The 17763-nt window shown below is 42.8% G+C and overlaps 2 protein-coding genes across 6 annotated transcripts in view; one reads left to right on the forward strand and one right to left on the reverse strand.

The window, feature by feature from the left end:
• Positions 1–16448, reverse strand: part of rfc2 (replication factor C (activator 1) 2) — a 27677-nt gene extending 11229 nt beyond the window's left edge. For 3 of the 4 annotated variants that reach the window (XM_041198118.1, XM_041198116.1, XM_041198117.1), the window contains exons 1-6: positions 15973–16448; positions 13029–13098; positions 7817–7858; positions 4077–4183; positions 2127–2228; positions 1218–1318 (exon numbers count right to left, since the gene is read on the reverse strand). In XM_041198118.1, coding sequence (XP_041054052.1) covers positions 1218–1318; positions 2127–2228; positions 4077–4183; positions 7817–7858; positions 13029–13098; positions 15973–16097 — 547 coding nt within the window. In that variant the 5' untranslated portion in view covers positions 16098–16448. The remainder of the gene's footprint in view (positions 1–1217; positions 1319–2126; positions 2229–4076; positions 4184–7816; positions 7859–13028; positions 13099–15972) is intronic. The other variant, XM_041198114.1, reaches the window with a different exon arrangement.
• Positions 16429–17763, forward strand: part of LOC121283486 (E3 ubiquitin-protein ligase rififylin-like) — a 90990-nt gene continuing 89655 nt past the window's right edge. The window contains exon 1 of one of the 2 annotated variants that reach the window (XM_041198119.1): positions 16429–16680. The gene's annotated coding sequence lies outside the window, so the exon portion shown is untranslated. The remainder of the gene's footprint in view (positions 16681–17763) is intronic. The other variant, XM_041198120.1, reaches the window with a different exon arrangement.

The raw sequence follows: 17763 nt of genomic DNA on the forward strand, positions 1-17763 counted from the left end.
GCGGAGCAGGCTCGAGGGGCTGAGTGGCCTACTCCTGTTCCTAATTTGTATGTTCATATAACCATAGTGCAGGTAAAAGAGATAGATAGCTAATTTCCTTACTGATTTGTGCAACAACCTAAAGCAGAGCTGGATCGGCTAATGATCCATCTCAAGCATACAGATACACCTAATCAACTATATTCAAGAGTGTAGAAAACATTGCAATATGTGATGCAGTATTAGCATGCTACAAAGTGTAAATCGCAGACAATAGCTACTCTATTTCAAATTATATACAAGCAGGTATAGGGTACGTTCACTTTTGCATCTCTTTCACTTGCCCCTCCCCATCAAAAACCCCCACTAAAATCTTTCAGTTTACAGCTCACTAGCACAGCCTGTGAAGTTCATGTGATACAATCGCCTCTGGCTAGGATCCAACCAATGTCAACTCAAGTTTTGAGCTGTATGATTCATTCTGTTTGCTGTCGAGAGGATCCAGGCCAGGAAGTGGTGAGCTACTAAAAATAAACCGTCAAGTGACGTGAGCTGAATAAATCACAAGATCAGCTCCAGGAGTGGTTACATTTCCACAACTCACCGCTATGGCAACACCTGCTTTGTTGGTATCATGTAAAGCAATTTACAGTAAACTAAAATAAAAACTCCTTGCAACTTCGAAAAATAACATTCCTTGATGGCACCACAGACAGAAGTGTAACAGGTGCCAGCTTAACGTAATATTATTTCAGTCCTTCAGAAGGCACCCTGAAAGTGGCCAGAGTTAACATTAGATGAGATAAGGTTTGGTTTTGTACCTTTAAGAGGGCTTATACCATGATAAGATGCAAACATATATGAAACCCTGTTTAGTCAGTACAACTTGTATTTGTGTAATGATATGACAAGGAATGCCACAATGTCTCCCCAACCTCTCCATCAGTAGGTTGTCCTACTTGACTAAGTTTGTATACAGTCCAAACCCCAGGGATTAACATCCTCTTGCTATAGTTCCTGACTTTTCAACCTTCTCACAGCATTTTGCTGTCTGACTCTTTTTGGAGTTTAAAAAAAAAAATCAACTGATGACAATGTACATTGCTTTCAAAAACAAAATTCAAACCATTTGAAATTATTTCTGTGGAAAAACAGTCAAAATGTCCGGAAACAGGAGAATAGCTAATTTAACAACTTCTAGAGATATAATTAAGGTTTTCCCGTTCATACAAACCTACCTATGATTTTGTCTGAAGCATTGCATGCCAGGGCAAAGCGTGTTGTTTTAGAGTAAATCTCCATTGTCCTCCTTAGGGCTTGTTGAGCTCCATCTGTCATACTATAAATCATACAGAATATTTGAAAATATATAGAATACAAACATCACTTAATTATACCACAGATAAATAATAAATGCTCTTCACTCTACATTCAGCTCTTGCTCATCTGCGGGAACCTCCAGAGAGGTACAAGTCTGGCTTCAGTGACAGCATTGGCTAATAAAATGCCAGACCACTAACTGAGCTGGTGCCGACTACAACTTATATTCATAAAGCATCTTCAACATGGTGAAACATTCCAAGGTGCTTCACAGGAGCACTATAAAACAAAACATGATGCAGTCAAACAAAGAGATATCAAGTCTGATGATCTAAGAGGTAGGTTTTAAAGGAGGAAAGTGAGTTGCAGAGGCAGGGAGGTGTAGGAAGGGTATTCTAGAGCAGGAGGCCTAGGCACCCCCCCCCTCCCCCCAACTCCCCAACCACTGTAGAAGCTAGTGAGCCGTGGCAGAAAGTCACCACAACTGGACATGGAAGTGGTTGCCACATGCAATTTTACAAAAAGGTCTGGTTCTATACCCTGCATTCAAATAACATAAACGCAGTGTTTCCATAGCACTCAGCTGCACTGCAGAACTCCTTCCAGAAGCAGTCATATTATGCTCGCTTCTGCCTTAAACAGATATTTTTTATGGTCTTGATCACGTCTGCAATGCAATAAAAATTTTGATGCTGACCTCAAACACACTAAGGCGGGGAAATCCCTACCAATCTTGTGCTGAAATGCTGTTGGCATCCATCTTCTCTTCAGTCTAGATTACATACATCAGATATGATTTTTATGCTCAAGTACATGAATCCTCTCACCTGTCAGCTTCATCCAGGATGATGATCTTGTGACGACCTTTTGGTAGTGTGACCTTTTGCTGGGCAAACATTTTGATTTTGTTTCGGACCACATCAATACCTCTGTACAAAGGCAAATCATATTCATATAAATTCACAAAGGCATCATTTGTCACTATTAAAATAATTGGAAGTATCTAGGCAGAATTATTATGCAGTCCAAAAATTTCTCAAACTTTGCTGAACCAGAGCAGCTGATGTAGGAAATGTAAAGGTTCACATCTGCCCATTGGAGTAGCTCTTTAGAAATTGAGGGCTAAGGCAGAGTAGATAGAATTTTACTCTGTATCTGTTCTGACAATTCAGATTTTGGAGTCTAACCAACAATGAACTCAATAATCACTCTCCATGGGCAAGTATGTGGATGTAGGGGACAGGGGCAGGAGGGTGTTCAAAAGAAGAGGAAAATATCTGCAAACTCTTGCTCACGCCAGCCTTATTGTCCACAGTGCTACTCTGTTGCCCTCTGCAACATGGTGACCATGGTAAAAAGTGGATAAATAAGAATCCTTTAAAATAAGAGCTGACAATTTCCTAAAGACGATCATTGGGCACATTAGGAGTATGTTGATTAGTTGAGTTCGTCTAGGGATGGGTAGTTTTCCTGGATTGTGCTTCAATGCCTTATGGAGTCAGGGAGGGAGAAGAGTTCCTCTTCTGAAAAAGACCAGAGATATCTTCCAGACATTTTTATTTTGCCTTTTCCGGAATAATATTAATTGTATTTGCTGAGGGTGTCTGCAGATGAATACTATATCCAATATTTAGCATGTCAGCCATACATCTTTGGAAGCATTTTCATGAGTCAGAAGGTTGCAGGTTTCAGACCCACTGCAGTGACTTGAGCATGTAATCTAGGCTGACACTTTAGGACATTATCCAATCGGCTATCTTTCAGAGGAGATGTTAAACGGAGGCTCTGCCTGTTTCTAAGGCAGGCAGAAAAGCAATTTGAAAAGAAAAAGATTTCTCCCAATTTCGTCGCCAATACATGTCCCTTAACCAACATCAGCTCATTGCTGTACTTGGGATCTTATGGTATAAAAAAATCAGTTTGCTATCTTTGCCATCATTACAACAGCCACAATTTCAGAAAGTATGCCATTAACTGTGAATCACTTTGAACACATAAAAGGCACTGCACAAATTAGAGGTTTTTTTTTTTACACCTTTCTACATTGTGAATGAGATCATCACATGGGCTTAATCCTGTAAATAAATTACCTCAAAATTTCATCACTTCCAATTGTCACAGAAAAGCTACACACTACAATTGATTAGAATTACAAAATCCATTTGTTCACATCAAACACGATTGGTTGATAGCAAGTGATATCACAGGAGGGTTGGTTGTAGCAGGGATGTTTTGTCTTGATGTATTTATTTTCATATTTAATAATGCTTTTGCCAATGTCAACTGCCTTTACTGTACCTACAACCAGCCCTGACTGAAGCAACACAAAGGTGAGATGGGGGATATGGAACTAAAACATTGGGAAAAGACTATGTTTCACAACATGTCAACATATTGTGTAAGATAATATTTCGTAACACAACATATTTTCTGGAAAGAAAAGTTGCTGGGCAGCAAATTTGAGCCAACTGCTTGCTTCTCTTGCTGCCTGCTGTTCTTCTAAATACAAACACTAGCAGCAAAATCTGCTGGATTTCATTAGGTGTCATCAGATCTTTGCTGAAAAAGTGTACAGTCTCTCACTTTTGGGAATGAAAATTATGGATCAGACTTTTTGTGGGTCTGCCTTGGGATGGGTGGCACCTTAGAAGCACTGGCACCGAGTAAATGTAGACGGACAGCAACGCATATTAAGGCAGCAGTTACTGTGAGCGACAAATGAAAAATATTAAATAATCATATTAAAAATCCACGCAAAATATCCTCAGCTATCTTACCTGTCATTTGATGCATTGAGTTCAAGAACGGCATCTTTTAATGCAGGACCCAACAGTGCCCGTGCTAAGCACAGGATGCTAGTTGTTTTTCCAGTACCAGGTGGACCCTTGATGATGACAGAAATAAAATGGTCAGCTTTTAAAGATATGCAATAGTTAAAACTGTTCACTTAAAAGAATCAATTTAGACAACAGATGTTGAGGGCAAGCACTAGAATATTTATTACTTTAATAAAGCGTTAACATCCAGCAATAACTCATGGCTTTAATAAACATTAAGAAAAACATTGTCAATCGTAATGCAAACACAGTAATGAGTTAAGCCTGTCAGCACTCCATCTAAATCCTGTGTTTGCGTTAAACAGATATAATTTTTAAATCTGTTAGTAAAATTATATTTTATAACTCATAACAACTGTATACATGTATTTTCTTTACATCACTGAACACAACTTTACAGAGTGCCACCAGCTATATAACCAATGAAGTTTATTTTCTATAAATCAGCAATCCACCACGTGTACGTTCTAAATAACCCAAGAACAATTCTTCTCTAGTGTGAATGGGAAAAGTTGAGGAAGTTTAAGAAAAGATATTGTGAGCTAAATCTTTCCCACTCTTGACAGTGAAACACAATGACTTTCTACAAACGGCAACATTGGATTTCTTAAATGATGTCAAGGCTCAATCACAAATTTGGGATCAACAGTTCTTTACCACTCAAACATTCTAGTTATATGAGAATACACAAAAAGCAGGACAAATCCAACTTGGCCAATTACCGCCCCATCAGTCTACTCTCTTTCATCAGAAAAGTAATGGAAGGGATCATTAACAATGCTATCAAGTGGGACTTGCTTAGTAATAACCTGCTCACTGACACTCAGTTTGGGTTCCACCAGGAGGTCTCAGCTCCTGACCTCATTAGCCTTGGTTCAAATATGAACAAAAGAGCTGAACTTCAGATGTGAGGTGAGTAACTGCCCTTAACATCAAGGCAGCATTTGACCAAGTGTGGCTTTAAGGAGCCCTGGCAAAACTGGAGTCAATGGGAATCAATGGAAAACTCTCTGCTGGTTGGAGTCATACCTAGCACAAAGAAAGATGGTTGTGGTTGTTGGAGATCAATCATCTCAGCTCCAGGACATCACTGCAGGAGTCCCTCAGGGTAGTGTCCTAGGCTCAACCATCTTGCAGCTGCTTCATCAATGACCTTCCTTTCATCATAAGGACAAAAGTGGGATGTTCGCTGAAGAGTGCATAATGTTCAGCACGATCCATGACTCCTCAGATACTGAAGCACATGTCCAAATGCAACAAGACCTGGACAATATCCAAGCTTGGGTTGACAAGTGGCAAGTAACATTTGTGCCACACAAGTGCCAGGCAAGTGCCAATAAGAGAGAATCTAACCATCGTCCCTTGACATTCAATGGCATTACCTTCACTGAATCCCTCACTATCAACATCCTGGCGGTTACCATTAGTCCAGTTCAATTTCTGGTCAGCCATATAAATAGTGTGGCTGTAAGAGCAGGTCAGAGGCTCGGAATCCTGTGGTGAGTAACTCACCTCCTGACTTCCTGTCCAACATCTACAAGGCACAAGTCAGGAGTTTAATACAATACTTTCTGCTTGCCTGAATGAGTGCAGCTCCAACCACACAAGAATCTTGACATCAATTAGGACAAATCAGCCCACTTGATTGGCACCTCCTCCACCACCAACACACAGTGGCAGCAGTGTGTACCATCTACACGATGCACTGCAGCAACTCACCAAGGCTCCTTGGATAGCATCTTCCAAACCCACAATCACTTGGAAGGGCAGCAGATAGATGGGAACACCACCACCTGCAAGTTCCCCTCCAAGCCACTCACCATCCTGACTTGGAAATATATCACTGTTCCTACACTGTCACTGGGTCAAAATCCTGGAACTCCTTCCCCAGCAGGACTGTGGGTGTACCTGCACCACATGGACTGCAGTGGTTCAAGAAGGTGGCTCATCACCATCTTCTCAAGGGCAATTGTGAATGGGAATTAAATGCTGGCCTAGCCACTGATGCCCACATCCCATGAATGGATTAAAAAAATAAAAGCTTTAGACCAAGATCAAGGTACAATTTCAGTCCATGGATATAGATGGAGAGAAAGCTGGTCACCAAGGATTTAACTCAGCAACACAAATCCAGTTACTGGATTGCCACTAGTGATCTCTACCTTTAGATATTATCAAATTATGAACTATTTTTGAAGCAAACTGGCATAAATAAAATTCCTGGTCAATGGTAATGTCAAAAGGTAGTAGTTCTCACCAACCCAATTAGCAAGCAAGGTAAAACCATTTTGCAAGGATGCATTCAGACCAAGAAACATTGGTCAATTGTCAACGTTAAGGCATGAAATGATAGCAATAGTAGATAAAAAAGGTCAGGGGAAAAACAAACAATGCAAACTTACAGCAGTTTAGATGCAAGTTCAAGTGCAGATATGATTTAATCAGCACCACTGTGCGAATGGATTCTTTTTGGGGGTGAATGTTGTGTTTTTCCGTGAAGCAGGCTGTGCCATTTAATGCCATTGATTAAGCTGGGGAAAAGTTACTAGAAAACAGGTTGTCTGGGAGGTAAGGCATGAAAGAATAGAGGTGTTAGGTATGCATTTGTAATGACATATTATGGTGGGTTTGAGGTACAAGTAAATAGGTTGGATCTAATATTTGTATTTTTAGTTAAGTTGAGAGTTTAGTTAAGTTGAGAGGGAAGTCAGAAGTGACAAGAAACACTTTTGCATTTTACAGGAGTTCCATGGGTAAACAAAAGAGGGTATATTATATTTTATTGACTCGAAAGTAGGGAAAATAAAAACATGAAATATTTTATATTTGGAAGGATTTGAGTTTCAAAGTGGTGTGAGAACAGTGGAACCTCAGATGAAAGGGGGAAAAGGTATTTTAGAGTTATTGTGGAAAGCTTACGGGTTGATAGTTGGCTGTGTGAGGAAGATCTCCTGGAAACAGCTCTAGGCTGGGAGAAGATGCAGTTTGAATCAGCCATCCAAGCAAGCCAGGAAAGTCTTGGGCTGCAAAAAGCAGTTTTGTTCTGAAATCTTGGATTTTCACAGCAGAGTGAAGAGAGTTTAAGAGGTTGTGTGGTATACCTTTAGTAAATCTACAGCAGTTTGCCTTGGGTAATATTACTGGGTTTTTATAGTTAAACATTCATAAAGGAGTGTTGCCTGGAAGGTGTTTACTTGTGGGTCTGACCAAGTAGGGAGTCTTTTGAGAAGGTATTATGTGAAACTAATTTTAACTGTGTAATTGTAATCTTGTGTGAAGTTTTCTTTTCTTCTTGTTAATAAAACTTTTACTTTTAATTTAAATCTCAAAATGTGTTACTGGACCTCTTGCTGCTGAGATCAGTGTGCTTTCTTCTCGTTTTCAGAATACAATAAAAGGGTATGGTCCATAAGCCAAGTTTCCCTCTGGGATTTGGTTTGCTTAGCAATTAACATCTGCTGTGGTCATAACACAACTTAAAAGACAATTTCTGATTTCCTGTTCTTATCAACACATCAGGCATTAGTATCCTTCAGTCTGAACAAAACATACCTTTCCTACATTAAACTCTCTTATGCTTTACAAAGGTTTGTGTTCTGGAAACATCACAGTATGCTGCTATCAGACATTCCTGTAAGATAATTAAATGGGCGTTGGCCTGTATGATGATTCATACTCACTGCAATAATGATGTTGGGTACATTTCCCTCCCTTGCGAACACCTGTTAAAGATGACACAATGAGATGACTGAAGTAATTGCAGCCAGTATGCATTTGAACATTCAACAATGAATTAATTTGAAAGTGCAGGATCACGCAAAAAATATAGGACAACTGTAATACATATATTAACTCATGAGTACCTACTGAAAGGTCAAAAACTCAACATTTCACTGATGGGAAAAAGCAAAAAAGCTACAATCAAACCTCGTAACCCAGCCCATAAACATCACAACTAAAAGATTCATTATGCAGTTTACATGAGGAAGCAGGTAACCTGGTTACTGTTTAAAAGGCAATACTTCATCTGGAGCTATAAGGCTATCACATAAGCTGGTTGTTTTCTGTGAATGAAATGCTTAAAATGGCTAAGCAAATGAAGAGTATTGCTTACAATGCCATAGGTTTGAGTAATTCTCCAGCTGGCCAGAGTTTGTGGCTATCCACAAAACTCATGATGCTGTGCTGTAAACAATTGTTAGGTTCTATAACTTTCTTCCTTTTTTGCCCCACTTCTGCCCAAAGAAACATCAAGCTTCGTTGATGTATTCCAGCCAATCAAATCAACTATTCAACTTCAAATAGTTCTTACTTTACTGGAGGATACAATGAATAGGTTCAGGAAACAAGGTCCTCATACTACATAATTATCCTCAGATTGATGAATTTTAAACTAAAATGATTACTAATTATGAAGGAGACAGTCTCCGGAAACTAATATCCACCCCACTAAAAAACCCAACAAGGTTTAATTGACAAATAAAACACACTGACTAATCTCACCGCTTTTCTATTTTTTCCTTAGTTCTGTTGAAGAGTCATATGTACTCGAAACGTTAACTGTGTTCCTCTCCACAGATGCTGTCAGACCTGCTGAGTTTTTCCTGGTTTTGGATTTCCAGCATCCGCAGTTTTTTGCTTTTATACCAGAAGAATTTTTTATTGAGCTAACTTTGGCTAGATCTGTGCTGATCATAGTCAGTGATGGCTGCACTTGTGAACAGGATTACCCAAGCCAGTTTTTGATCAGTGCTACATCTCAGTGAGATCTAACAAATGTCAGGGACAGAGCAAAGCTACCTCTTCTGTTATCATGCTTGATGGGCCTTCATAGTATTTTCAAACCTTTTTTTCTTGATTAATTTTCTTCTCCCATCCTAAGCTCATTGTCCCTGCAAAAGTAAGCCGTGAAGGGAATTCAAAGAGGATGCAAAGGGATACGGGCCAGTTAAATGATCGGCAAGAAGGTGGAGTAGAATGCAGGGTGGGGGGTGTGGGGGAGTGTGTGAAATTATCCACTTTTATACAAATATTTAAGGAAGTGAGAGACTGCTAAATATTGGTATACAAAGATACAAAGGGATTGGGAGGGGCCATTGTTTGCTAATTACAGAATATTAACACGTAGGTATAGCAAGCAATTAGGAGACCAAATGGTGCCTTACACTTGAATTACCTTGCAATAAAGGTTAAGAGCAACTACATAGGGCTTTGGGGAGACCGCACCAGAAGAACCATGTACAGTTTTGGTCTCCTAGCTCAAGAAAAGGAAACACTTGCTTTAGAAGAGGTGCAGTAAAAGCTGATTAGATTGATTCTTAGCAGGAGAAATTGAATAGAATAGGCCCATATTCTCTGAAATTAAGAAGAATGAAAGATGGTCTCATCAAAACATAAAATTCTTTGAGGGCTGGGGAATCTATCACTAAGGATCATAGTCTCAGAATAAAGGCTCAGCTGTTTAGGATTAAGATGGGGAGAAACATCCTCACTCAGACGATTGTGAATCAATGGAATTCTCTACTACTATTTTATTACTGGGCTGTAGATGCTTGGTTCAATTTTTCAAGATCGGGATCAACAGATTTCTGGAGGGAACCAAAGGATATGGGGAAGTCAGAAAAGTGCAGTTGATGTAGAAGTTCAGCCATGATCTTATTATTGAATGGTGGAACAGTTTCAAGGGACCATATAACCTAATCCTGTTCCTATTTCTTAAATTATGAGTGGACAGATGGAAAAGCATTCTTTATTAAAACAATCATTCTTGAGACCTTGGGGGAGGGGTGGCAGGATGTGAGAGAGAGAGAGAGAGAGAGAGAGAGAGAGTGGAACCATGTTCAAATCACTTTGCCAACTTATTTCAAAAGGCTTCAGAGACAGAAGCTAATAGCAAAAGAAATTAGACAAATCTGGGCACAGCCCTTTTATTACTTGAACATTTTTGGGAAGAACTTAGTTTAGCTCCTGGCGTTCCTCAGCTCAGACATCTTGAACTTTGGACACAAAGTGCATAAAGCTTAACTGACATGGAAACTAGTTTTACACATTATTTAAGTTACAGAACTTCTTCAATAGGTGTTGACTCACAGCACTCTGAACTTGGTATATTTACAGGCCAAAATGGAGTTCAAAGCATTGGCAGTGACTAAGGGATAAACTTGCTCCCCAATTGCAGACATTCAATTTGTTGGCTGTGCATCTTCTGCCATATCAGAAACCGATCTATACAATTAACGCACCACATAACTGGCTTGCACTAGCAGTCTAGCAATTTAGCTAATCTGCAGACTGGGCCGGGAGGTGAAAAGGTGTCCTATGGCATTCACTACTGCTGGAGAAGCCTTTCAGATGCTCTGGTGATATAGATGCCATTTTATTTCTATGGTTTATTTATACTATGGCTCTATTGTTTCTATGATGTTTATTGTTAATTCAACTCCAAACCAGTTGGAGAAGTATGAAACTAGATACCAATACTTTTCTGGACAACAGGTTTATTCACAGAATCCAACATAATATATTTCTGCCTTCTACCTACCAACCCAGTGTCCCAGCAGTCTCTCTTTATCAGTGCTCTAAGTACTTAAACAAACAATGCTCTTCACCTGTGCATCTTCACAATATAATTAACATACCACTAACAATTAGTGCCAAAGTTGAGGCTACTGTTGACAATAATGCTGTAATAAATTAAAATCCTCCAAATTTGAATAACTGATAATTAATCAAAATTTATCAACATTAGGAACAATAATTGGAAACTAAAATGGGAAAATCTAATGTGCATCTGGTTGACAATGGCTTGTGTTTATATAGCTAATGGAAATAGCTCATAGTAAATGATTCCCATTTTTAATTCCAGATCACTGCAACTTAAAATTCTGTTCCTGATCTGTTTTTTCCCTGCAATGCGTCAGTGCTATAAAAAGTTGGACAATTGGCCTCACCTCAATTATAAAACCATACTATAGTCATTCAGGGAAACCAGTTCTTGTACTTTTACAACGATGAAGAATGAGAAAAACATACTTCTTTGGAAAAGAACAGAAATGAAGAGTCTTTTAAAGGAATGCTTCCCCCAGCCAAAGGAAGCTTAAGGAAGCAAAGCTTAAGATAGAGTAGAGACCAGGAAAATTGAAATTCCTCCTACTTTAAATCAAGTTTAAAATTGCTAATTAAAGCTTCAGGAACTTAAAAGATCATCCTTCCTGTGAAGGAAATTACATTTTTTTTTTAAGAATCTCTTTATTCTGTGCAACTGAATGATTGGTTTACCCTACTACCAGTAATTTTTCATAATAGCATGTTGAATGGGTCACATCATTCCATCTCAAAATGCATTGAAGAAACACCAATGTAAATGGGAACCCCACTAATAATGCATCAATATTCAACTGCAGGATCACGTGTACTTGTAAATTTTGCTTTAGAAGCCCACTCCAATAATTCATAAGCAAGTGATAATTGGTTCTTGCACAAATTGATCTTCCTAAATTGATCTTCATACACTCCCTTAGACAAGTCATTTGAGAACTCCCAAAAGGCCATATCAGCATAAGCAAGAGCACTGAAAAACACACTGTGTACCACTTTGAAAAGTGTGGTACATGAGATCCCCTCGCTTATTAATTAATCCGAATTACCTCAAGTCTAACTCTGTACAAGGAGGGTATCTGACCTCCCGAGTAGTGTTCATCAAGCTTCAACCACTCCACCTTCTCCCAGACAGTTTTTCAACCTAAGCGTAGCTCCACTGGCAACCCAATAGTGGGTTAAATGTTCACTAGCCTGAACTATTCTTGCCATTTTCTACCCCCCGCCCGTTCAGTGGACACTTAAACTATCCAAATAAACAGAGCTTTGTTACATATTGCCTCAGTAGCTTTCCAAGCAGATCCAAGCCCTCTTTATCAGCCTAACTTGAGGCACAATAAAATGTTGTGAGCCATACATGCCCTGGTATATTTGGTCTTGATTGCCCAAGTGTAATATTGCAGGAGATCAATTAGTAAATTTTAAATTTGATGTATTAGGGCTGGGCGGGGGGAAAAAAAGAGAGGAAAATGAACTTTCTTTCCCTCACAATGTAATTGTCAACTTTAAGATTTGCTTCTTTAAACAACAACTTGTATTTATCTAACACATTTTGCATAAAACATCCCAAGGCATTTCACAGGAGCATTATGAACCCAAATTTGACACCAAGCCACATAAGGCGATATTCAGCCAGATGACTTAAAGCTTGGTCAAAGAAGTAGGTTTTAAGGAGTATCTTCTTATAGGAGAAAAGCGAGGCAGAGGGGTTTACGGAGTGTATCCCAGAGCTTAGGGTCTAAGCAGCTGAGGCTTCGCCATAAATGGTTGAGCGTTTAAAATTGGGGACGCACAAGATATCAGAACTACAGGGACTCATATTGAGGGTTATTGGACTGAAATAGAAAGGAGTGAGGCCAAGGAGGGACATGAAAACAAGGGGAGAATTTAAAATAGAAGCTCTGTTGAACTGGGAGCCAGTGTAAGTCAGGAAGTAGAAAGGTGACGAGTAAACAGAGCTTGGTATGTGCGCGTTAGGGTGCGGGCAGCAGAGTTTGTGACCGCCTCAAGTTTACGAAGAGTAGTGTGTGGGAGGCTGACCTGAAACATGTTGGAATAGTTAAGTCTGGGAGGTAACAAAGGCATGGATGAGGGTTTCACGAGATGAGCTGAGGCAGGGGCAGTTGAGCGATGTTATAGAGATCTTAGTGATAGAGTGGGTATGTGCTCAGAAGTTAATCTTGGGTCAGATATGACATCAAGATTGCAAACAGTCTGGTTCAACCTCAACCACGTGGCAAGGAGAGGAGAGGTTTGGAATTGGTGATGTGGAAACAGAAAAGTGCTGAAAAGTACCTCCAACCTGCTGACGGTTTCCTCATTCCCCACAACTTCATTTAGTTTCAGTGGTCTGTATTTCTCAACCCTGTTTAACAAAGAGATTTTTTTTAATATCAGGTTTTGATACCTTACATTAATAAGATGTAGAAAAAAAAACACGAGATACTTCAGAGAAACGCGAGTTGAGAGATAGCCAAGGAATGCATGTACACACAGGGGCTTGGATAGGAAATTCCAGATAGTATGGCTCTGACTGGATGGATCAAACAGAGGGAACTGGGGATGCAAACAAAGCTAAAACATGTAAATGCATGGAAAAATTGCAGAGGTCAGTTGGAATATAGAAATACAAGGAGGCCATTCTGCCCTTTGAGCCTGCTCTGCCGTTCAATTAGATCATGGTTGATCTGTGTCTTAACTCCATCTACCCAGCCTGTTTTCATGACCATCAATACCCTCGCTGAACGAAAATGCACACATCTCAGTTTTGTAGTTTTTAATTGGTCAAACCTCAACAGTTTTAGGGGAGATTTCCACGAACCTTTATTTTCTTTCATTCATTCATGGATGTGGGTGTCACTTGTTAGACTAGCATTTATTGCCCATCTTTTGTTGCCCTTGAGGTGGTGGTGGTGAGCTGCTTTCTTGAATTGCTGCAGTCCATGAGGTGTAGGTACACCCACAATGCTGTTAGGGAGGGAGTTCCAGGATTTTGACCCAGTGACAATGAAGGAATGGCGATATATTTCCAAGTCAGGATGGTGAGTGGCTTGGAAGAGAACTTCCACGTGGTGGTGTTCCCATGTGTCTACTCCCCTTGTCCTTCAAGATGGTAGTGGTCATGGATTTGGAAGGTGTGGTCTAAGGAGCCTTGGTTAGCTCCTGGAGTACACCTTGTGCATTGGTGGTGGAGGAAGTGAATGTTTGTAAATGTGGTGTCAAAAAAGTAAGCAGGTTTGCCCTGGATGGTATCAAGCTTCTTGAATGTTGTTGGAGCTGCACTCATCCAGGCAAGTAAAGACCTTTTGGGCTGATAAGTGGCAAGTAACATTTGCGCCAGACAAGTGCTAGGCAATGACCATCCCCAGCAAGAGAATATCTAACCATTACCCCATGACATTCAATGACATTACCATCGCTGAATCCCCAACTATCAAAATCCTGGTTACCACTGACCAGAAACTGAACTAGCTATATAAATACTGTGGCTACAAGAGCAGGTCAAAGACTAGGAATCCTGCAACAAGTAACTCACTTCCTGACTCCCCAACCCCTGCCCATCATCTACAAGGCACAAGTCAGGATACTCTTCACTTGCCTGGATGAGTGCAGCTCCAGCAACACTCAAGAAGCTTGGCACCATCCAGGACAAAGCAAACCGCTTGATTGCCACCCCATTCACAAACATTCACTCCCTCCACCACTGACCAACAGTGGCAGCAGTGTGTATCGTCTACAAGGTGCACTGCAGGAACTCACCAAGGCTCCTTAGACAGCAAATTCCAAACCCACGACCACTACCATCTAGAAGGACAAGGGCAGCAGATGCCTGGGAACAGACCCATGGGAACACAACCTGCAAGTTCCCCTCCAAGCCACTCACCATCAGGTCCAGGGGACTTGTCTTCTTTACTTCCATTAGCATTCCCACTACTGTTTCTCTAGTGACCGCGACTGCTCTAAATTCCTTTCTCTCTTTTGGCTCTTGACTTACAGAACTTCTTGGGATGTTTATTGTGTCTCTTGTTAAGACAGATGCAAAGTTGAGATTCAGTGCATAAATCTCTTTCAACTCTCAAAGATTTTGCTGTGTACTTCATATGGATGAGGAAAGTTCATGGTTGGTGCCCACTAGGGGGGGAGGGATGGGGGAGGGAGAATGGGGGATGGAATGGGGGAGGGAGAGTGGGCGGGGGGCATGGGGGAGGGAGAGTGGGCGGGGGGCATGGGGGAGGGAGAGTGGGCGGGGGGCATGGGGGAGGGAGAGTGGGCGGGGGGCATGGGGGAGGGAGAGTGGGCGGGGGGCATGGGGGAGGGAGAGTGGGCGGGGGGCATGGGGGAGGGAGAGAGAGGGGGGCATGGGGGAGGGAGAGAGAGGGGGGCATGGGGGAGGGAGAGAGAGGGGGGCATGGGGGAGGGAGAGAGAGGGGGGCATGGGGGAGGGAGAGAGAGGGGGGCATGGGGGAGGGAGAGAGAGGGGGGCATGGGGGAGGGAGAGAGAGGGGGGCATGGGGGAGGGAGAGAGAGGGGGGCATGGGGGAGGGAGAGAGAGGGGGGCATGGGGGAGGGAGAGAGAGGGGGGCATGGGGGAGGGAGAGAGAGGGGGGCATGGGGGAGGGAGAGAGAGGGGGGCATGGGGGAGGGAGAGAGAGGGGGGCATGGGGGAGGGAGAGAGAGGGGGGCATGGGGGAGGGAGAGAGAGGGGGGCATGGGGGAGGGAGAGAGAGGGGGGCATGGGGGAGGGAGAGAGAGGGGGGAGGGAGAGAGAGGGGGGAGGGGGGATGGGGGAGGGAGAGAGAGAGGGGGGAGGGAGAGAGAGAGGGGGGAGGGAGAGAGAGGGGGGAGGGAGAGAGAGGGGGGGAGGGGGGAGGATGGGGGAGGGAGAGAGAGGGGGGAGGGAGAGAGAGGGGGGAGGGAGAGAGAGGGGGGAGGGAGAGAGAGGGGGGAGGGAGAGAGAGGGAGGGAGAGAGAGGGGGGGAGGGGGGAGGATGGGGGAGGGGGAGGGGGGGAGAGGGGGGGAGAGGGGAGAGGGGGGGAGAGGGGAGGGAGGGGGAGGGGGAGGGAGGGGGAGGGGGGGGAGGGGGAGGGGGGGAGGGGGATGGGGCGGGGGGGGGATGGGGCGGGGGGGGAGGGGGGATGGGGCGGGGGGGGGAGGGGGGATGGGGCGGGGGGGGAGGGGGGATGGGGCGGGGGGGGAGGGGGGATGGGGGATGGAGAGGGTTGCTCAGAATTCACTCACCAAGGAAGCTCATAGGTTGCCGTTGCCACTCGCCCTGCAGCACTGGAGGTCGCGACCTCCTTATCCCGATCCTGCCCCGCTCCCGGCTCCGGCACCGAGCCGCTCCCGCTCTCTCCCGGCTCCATGGTTACCCGCTTCCCGCGCGATGCGTCTTACGTGATCACGTCCGGGGGGGGGGGGTGGTTGGCGGCCCGTGTTTCCTTTCATTGGTCAACAGCTTCTAAACCTAAACGCAATAAAAACCTTCGATTGTTGAGGTCTTTCAAAATTAACCCGCTTACACTGTATCGAAGACTTCTGATTTTCCGCCAGATTTTCCTGTTTTATCGGATGTTTTGGACCCGTCAGCATTGAAGCAGGTGTCTCGCCAACGATACCCTAACTTCGTGCCAAGAGTTCCCTCTGTTGTTTTCCGCTGTCCCGGAGTGGTCCTCCAGGCTCCGGTCCCAAGGACCAGCCAGCCTGATGTGCGCGCGCACCATCCGGCTGCCGCGAGGGGCAAAGAGAAGTCGGTTAGAAGCTAAAGTGAAAGGACAAGTGATTCACGACTTGGCGGATCGTCATCTTCCCCTCCCCCCAATCATAGTTTTGCTGCTGTCCCTTCTACCCACCCGTTGAAGTTCAGTCTCTGTCTTCAATCTTACGTCTTTGCCGATGAAACAAAGTGAGGAAAAGTTTTCGATAAAGCAACGAGGGGAAGCCGCGAAGGTAAGGAATAAGGTGCTGGGCTGGCTGTTTTACCTGGGGTTGTCGTATCTGTGTGTGTTGGGGATGGTGTACGTGCCACACTAGGAAGAAAAGTTAACCAGCGTCAGGAGTATACCTGAAATACATCGCCCTCCGGACCCCCCCCATCTCTTCTCAAACTACCAGCCACACTTTGAAAGTACACCAGTGTTTACCTGTTGTAGTTCCCTGCTGTCTTCTGTACCAGGGCAGCTTACAGCTTCTGAACGTTGTCCTTGAATTCTCACCAATCTCTTCGTACTCCCTGAACTTCAACCCATTTACTGTACTTAAAAAAAAAATAAACCCACAAAAGCCTCCATCCTTGAGTAAGATATTAATATCTGCCAGGACATGGCTTGTACCTAATCTTTATCACTTTTGTTACCCTTCTGACACACAATAAAGGTGCCAAATAAAGTTCCTTTTTGCAAATCGTTGAACTCAAGCAGAAGATTTATAATAAACTCTAATTACTATAGAAGTCCTGGAAGATAGTTGCTATCAGCTCTAAAGTAGGTGTGTTTGGCACTTTTTAACCATGTATTTTCGAAAAAAAAAACTTCAAGGGAATATGATTCTATTATTTGGTTTAGATGCGCAGAACGCTTAAGTGCAAAGTCCAGAGGGATTCAATTTCAATTGGCAGGTTGTCAGAATACACTGCCTGCTAATGTTGTCAGCTAAGTTGTCGATCAGCTTTGTCTTGTGAAGATTATGTTGCATATAAAATTTACTTATTTAATGGCAAAGTCTAGGCTTAAACAGTGAAGCATCTTGCAAGGTAGTGTGCCTGATATTTGCAATTTATTCACATTATAAGTTATAGGAGTTCTTGGTATTTCAGTTGATGTGACCAGTTTTGAATTTCAAGCCTGTCTTATGTATTCCCTGAAGTTGATCTCACCAGCTTGTCTCATAATTGGGAGTTTGCATTTGTAAATATCTACAGATACATAGCATAATGTGGAAAGGGAGGGAGGGATGTAACAATGAGGCGTCCTGTTGTATAAACGGGATATGGTGGTCATTAATTTAATCCTCACTTTTGCTTCGCCGGTCTTT

The sequence above is a fragment of the Carcharodon carcharias genome, chromosome 10 (genome assembly GCF_017639515.1).
Source record: "Carcharodon carcharias isolate sCarCar2 chromosome 10, sCarCar2.pri, whole genome shotgun sequence".
NCBI lineage: Eukaryota > Metazoa > Chordata > Chondrichthyes > Lamniformes > Lamnidae > Carcharodon > Carcharodon carcharias.